At 53.1% G+C, this 6000-nt stretch overlaps 1 protein-coding gene across 1 annotated transcript in view; it reads left to right on the forward strand.

Moving 5' to 3' along the window:
• USP24 (ubiquitin specific peptidase 24) overlaps window positions 1-3988 on the forward strand; it is a 155315-nt gene extending 151327 nt beyond the window's left edge. Inside the window, exons 65-68 of the mRNA XM_044005436.1 lie at window positions 697-772; window positions 1111-1197; window positions 1761-1871; window positions 3619-3988. Coding sequence (XP_043861371.1) covers window positions 697-772; window positions 1111-1197; window positions 1761-1871; window positions 3619-3681 — 337 coding nt within the window. The 3' untranslated portion in view covers window positions 3682-3988. The remainder of the gene's footprint in view (window positions 1-696; window positions 773-1110; window positions 1198-1760; window positions 1872-3618) is intronic.
• Window positions 3989-6000: the final 2012 nt, after the last annotated feature.

Genomic DNA, 6000 nt, shown 5'->3' on the forward strand with positions numbered 1-6000 from the left:
CCCGCCCACTCCCCAGGAGGGAAGAGGAACTCACACACACACCCCCACCCCACCCCCACCGCCCCTTTGTGGGGGAGCGGGCAGGGGCTGAGTGCGGCCCCTGCAGTGCCTTCTAACAGGGTGCACGTGGTCGTTAGCTTTGCTTAGCAGGGTTTTTTCTCTTGGGACTTTGGGGTTTTGGTTTAAAGGGGTGGGAGGAGATAGAAATGGAGGTGATATAAAAACCAAAAGAGAGGGATTAAATGCATCAGGGATTGTTTTCATTAACCAGAATTGGCAAGCAGTACTTTTCTTCTTTTCAGTGGGAAGTGTTAATCAGATTTGTCCAGAACACACTGGCGCAGCGCTAAGTTGTTACAAAGTGACAAAGACCCTGTTCTTCCCATTTCTCAGATTGAGTAATGGAGGGACAGAAGGTAGTGGCCTAGCTCAGAACCCCCAGGCTTCTGATTACACATCTCCAGTGCTTTTCTCACCCTCCCTCTTCACACTTGAGAGAGTTCACTAAGTTTAACGTGGGCAGGAGCTGGCAGCCATTCACCAGACATTAAGTACCTGCTATATGCAGCATCCTTGAGAGAGGCTGCCCCGTCAGAACCCCGTCTGCATGGATCTGGAGTGAAATCACTGGCCAGGGCCAAAGGTGCCCCCAGGCTTAGCCAGGACCCAGCTGACCAACGTGTCTTCTGTCGCCAGGTGCCCAGCTGCTAAAGAGTACTTCAAGGAGAATTCCCACCACTGGAGCTGGGCTGTGCAGTGGCTGCAGAAGAAGGTACCTCTGCTTGCAGAGTCCCCTGGGGGTCGGTGAAAGGTCTGGCTGAGTCTGGGGGGCACATCCCTTGGGCTGGCCGAGTCTTCTCTTCACTGCACCAAGTGGCCCAGTTCCCATGGTTCCCTGAGGCCTTCCCTGAGATTACCCTTGTTTCCAACTTGAAAGGAGAAAGGCCACTTGGACCCACCCGTAACAGGAAGCAAAAATGTCCCTCTGGGTTTAGAGGGGAACAGAGACAAGCAGGCCTTCCCCCTCGCAGCCGCGGTCAGGTGAGGGTACGGGGGATTGAAAGTCCTTTTGAGTTTGGTGTCTTTGTCATTTTGATTTGAATCTTCTAGATGTCAGAGCATTATTGGGTCCCACAAAGTAACATATCTAACGAAACATCGACTGGGAAAACCTTTCAGCGCACGATCTCCGCTCAGGTGGGTGTCGGGTGCGCCCTGCTCTCCTCCGTGTCCTGGCGCCTAAGGGCTCCTCGGGGCCTTGAGGCTGCAGAGCCTCATTCCCTGCCTTTCTTTCTCATTGCCCCCTTCCTGTTCCCCATGGACCAGCAATGGCTTGGCCCTGTGTCCAGAACACACACGGTCACTCTTGTCTCCGTCGCCTAACATCCTACTCTGCCTTCAGGGCTCAGTTCCGGGGCCTCCTCTTCCATGATGACTTCCTTCCCTGATCCCTGCAACTGGAAGTGGGTTTTCCCTCCTGATTTTCCCAGAGAACTTTGCCCCTGTCACAATCTGCCTTGTGTTGTGTTCACTTCTGTACACATCGGAAGCAGGGCCAGTTGGCTGTGGGGCCCTGCTTTTCCTGGAGTTTGGGGAGAGGGTGTCCCTGGAAAGCGCTGGGGTCTTTGCTATAATGATGATCGCTCATTGTAATCTGTCTGAAGTGGGAATGACAGGTAAATGCCCAGTGGTACCATTTGAGGCAAGAGCATTTTAACCGAACCCTTCTCTTGTTTCCTTGTGTTTAAATTCTCCTTTAGGACACCTTAGCTTATGCCACAGCTTTGCTGAATGAGAAAGATCAGTCAGGAAGCAGTAACGGATCAGAGAGCAGCCCTGCCAACGAGAATGGAGAGAGGCACCTGCAGCAGGTAAAACTCACCAGGCAGGGGCAGGGTACCCACCAAGGGGGTGGGCAAGTTGAGGAAGGGAAGGGGCGTGTCACGCATGTGGACTTGGCAGGATTTTTCCTAGGAGGTGTGATGTCTGTCCTGACAACCTAGGCTCTCCTCAGGCTCCCCCAAAGAACAATAGAAAAACCAGCAGAAATAAAAGTTGTAGAAGTGAAAACTCACCAAAAGACATTGGTGAAGACAGTGAACCTGGTGCGCACTCACACACTCTCACAAGCATACACTCACTCACACATAAGCACACACAGACATACACTCACTCTGTAAGAGGAACAAGGGAGCAACACCAGGAGAAATAGAATCACTATCTGAAAATGAGGGAATGAATGGTACAAGCTCTCTGCGCAGGCTCTGGGCTAAGTGCTTGAGGGTGCTTTTGTCCTCAGAGAGCAGAGAGCTGCACGGGAGGAACCTCAGGGGCAGGCGTGCCCACAGCAACGGTTTGGGAATGGTCGGCTCTCCCGCAGAGCCCGGGGCAGAGCTCGGGCGCTTTTAGTGAGACTGGACTGAGGGGGATGTCTGGAAATGCCTGGGAAACAGCAGGTGAGACACGTGGTTAGGCTCCAGTGGATAGAGACACGTGTGAGGAATTAGAGATGGAGCCGGCCTAGTTCCCAAAAGGCATTTCTTCTTCTGTAGACTGAGTCAGGTTAGGGTTAATGACTTTGGGGGGGTCACTCTCCATTCTAAATCTGTCACCCAGTAGTCACTGGCCACAGCTAAGCTTGTGTTGGAGGCCATAGGAGGCTTTCTCTGTCCAGTGAATCATAGAGATGGCGCCTCCAAGACTGGCCAGGACCCTTGGTGGGCTTGAGCCTGGTTTGTCACACAGCCTCCTTCCCATGGAGTTTGGATGTGTTCCACCCTGTGTGAATAGGACTTCTGGGAGAAAAGGGACTTGTTGTGTGCCAAGGTTTGGCTTTGTTTTTCATATTGAAACTAGGCACAATGTCCTCTTTTTTAGTCCCAAAATACCCCTGGATGCCCCTTGTGGAAGGGCTATAACTTCCAAGCCCCAGCATGTTCTGTGGCCATATGACCATGGGAACCACTGGGCTAGAGCTCAGCCGGGGAAGCCATAGTCTGGGCAGAACACTGTCGTTCTGTGCCATCGAGCACCCGAATTGCTGCCATTCCTGTCCATAAACAGATGTTATTCCCCCCATCTTACAGATAAGACACTTTGCTTTGCCCCACAGGATCCCACACCTAAGTGTGGTGAGCCCCCCTTGAGCCTAGGCCTGCTCTGCGCCCAGGACCATCAGCACTCTTCTCATGCCACCATGCCAGTCAGGAGCCAGAGCGGACCTTAGCGATAATGAGGACGCTGATCCCCCGTTCTTCAGATGAGGAAACTGAGGGTCAGGTTCAGACAGACAGGAGGGGCCATAGCCGAGTAAAAGCCCTTCGCCGCACTGGACAGACGGCTTCAGAGCACAGCCACCTAGGACGCAGGTGACAGAGTCCTTGTGCCACGGCCCCAGGAGCGGCAGGTGCGGGGCCAAGTCACCGAGCAGGCCCCAGGCCGGTGCCGCAGCAGCGCCTGCACACTTGGTGACCCGCAGCAAGGCTCAACACAGGGGTTCACGGCTGACCAAACAGCGGCCCAGGACTCTGTGAAGGTGGGGGGCGACCTCAGCACCCTCGCTGGGAGCTCCCTAAGGCGACTCTTAGACGCGTGTTCTCGTTTCCTTTTCTCCCACAGGGCTCCGAGTCTCCCATGATGATTGGCGACTCAAGAAGCGACCTGGATGACGTGGACCCTTAGAGGAGCTCCCGAGCTCACCACTGAGTCGAATCCAGCCCTCCTCCTTGACGCTCGGCACCTCTTTGAAACCAGAATCTCACTTTTATCTAAAGGGCCTGGAAGTTGAACTTGGAATCCCCTGAAGTGACTTTGGAGGATGGAGCACTCGTGACGAGAAGTCCCCTGCAGCTGAGAGAAGGAAGATGGGGTCACTCGTTATGCTGCGAGACCCCAGAGCCAGATGCAGCCGCCCAAGGGCAGCAGGCCCCAGGCCGAGAACAGCCTTTGTCAAGGTTTTATCCAATAAAGTTCATGGTCAAAATCTTTATGTGACCCTGAATGAGTGAGTGTAGACATGCCACCGGAGGGATCACTTTTATCCTGAAGAAGAAAACCAGGCGGCCTTTGGGGAGGGGGCAGACGCTTAATCTTTTCGGTCATCCTGAATAGGAATGTTCCCGGTGATGGACACGTGTGATGCAGATGCGCTTTTGCATTATGAAATGGTAGAGTCCAGTTTACACAGAACTTTGGTATTGAATATGTCTCCCTGCCTATTTGTACAGGATTCCCAAGGGCTCTGGGGTCAGCGTGGATCCTCGCCAAGCGCTGCCTGGATCCACCATCCAGGAGAAGGTCGGCTCTTTATGGTGATTTTCTAATGTCAGTGAGATTGTAAAGAGCAATAAAAAAGACCCCATCCTCCAGTTTATACAGGGCCGGTCACTGAAAAAGACAAGCCGAGTCATTAAAAAAATACACCCCAAAAAGCACTTTAAGATTCCATTTTATCAACTCCATCAGATCATCTTTTTTAGAACATGGAGACATATTGAATAAACTGTAGTTTAAATCAAGTGATCTGCAATCATTTGCTTTGTCTTCAAAATCACTGAGTTGGCATCAGCTGTATACAATGAGAAACTTTGGAGGTGGAGGAAGGGGGGGAAGAACCACTGTTGTGTGCATTTCTAGCAATTTTACTATAAGGAAAAGATACTATGATTTTTTTGGTTCACTTTTCCTATGGGCAGACAGACCCGTTAGAAATACAGCAGCAAGTGAGCGGGGTGCCACTCCCAGGAAGGCGGTGGGTCCAGCCTGAAGGCCGTTCAGACGGTGACACCCCCTCCTGTCCCCCTGCTTTCTAGCCTGTTGTTCCTTGATTTACACATTCTGCCTTACTTTAGACCACACAAGGCACCGTGCTGAGGGGGGAGGCCCAAGCAGCCCCAGAGGGCCTTGCCACCTCTTTTGTGTCCCAGGCAGGCCCTCAGGTGGGGGGGGGGCAGGCAATGACCTGCACAAGAGCTCAGACCAGCCTTCCTACTGCTGGGGCCAACGTTTCCATGTTTGATGGATCTTGCCCGCTTCCAGTGACGGCCCTGGTGGGGAAGACACTGCCCGCCCACGTGACGAAGCCGGCCTCCTCCCCAAACCGCAGGGCGAGGGACGCCGGCAGAGGCCGCCAGCATGTGTTAGGAATGCTTCCAGCGCTCTCGCAGTCCCCGGTGGGATGCTTAGAACTTAACTTTGGATGAGGCCCCAGGGGCACCGGCCACCCCCTCCTTGCTTCTTGTTGCTCTGGCCATGCGGTCGGGATGGCCAGCCTCGCTTTCTCAGGAGTGGAAGGGTCGCTGTCGCTGCTCCGTTATTTCCTATGGAAACAAGGCCTTCCTCACGCAGCCTGCAGGCTGCCTTCGCCGTCAGCCGAGACAGGATGGAATAACTCGATGGGCTGGCACGGTCGATACGGGTCGTCTTCGCTCAGATGGGAAAACTCGACTTCGAGCTGCCGCAGCCACAAAACCTACTGATAACTTTTTTTAATGTAACTCAACACAAGTCGCTGTGACAGGCTTAGGTTGAAAGAGTTGTCATTTCTACTGCCAATTTTGTGAATGAAAATGTTTTTATAAATCTTTCAAAGCGGTCTGCCGTCTAGCAGGGATCGCACAACTCGCTCTGCTGTGTGTTCGAGGCTCTCGATGAAGACAGCTTCAAGGATGTCTCATCCTGTGTGCTGACCCCATGCCTGGGGTGGCAGGCTTCCTGGAACATTCCTCCCCCCTCCTCAGGCCAGACCCTCTGACCCCCTGAGGCGCATGCGGGTCCCAGCAAGAGGGAGGGAGGGTCTGCTAGTGGAGAATCCAAATTCACTCTTGATTTTAAGACTGGCAGAGTTCTCGTGGCTTCTTGGAGCATAAAATAAAAGTTTTTCAAAAAAGTAGAGTTGTGTCTGGCTGACTCGTTTCTGTGCTTCGAATGGGGAACAGGAGCAGCTGTTCTGGGCGGGCACCCTGTGGTCCCAATCCTGGAGTAGTAGCTCTTTGACTTGTA

This window comes from Dromiciops gliroides, chromosome 4, assembly GCF_019393635.1.
Source record: "Dromiciops gliroides isolate mDroGli1 chromosome 4, mDroGli1.pri, whole genome shotgun sequence".
Taxonomy (NCBI): domain Eukaryota; kingdom Metazoa; phylum Chordata; class Mammalia; order Microbiotheria; family Microbiotheriidae; genus Dromiciops; species Dromiciops gliroides.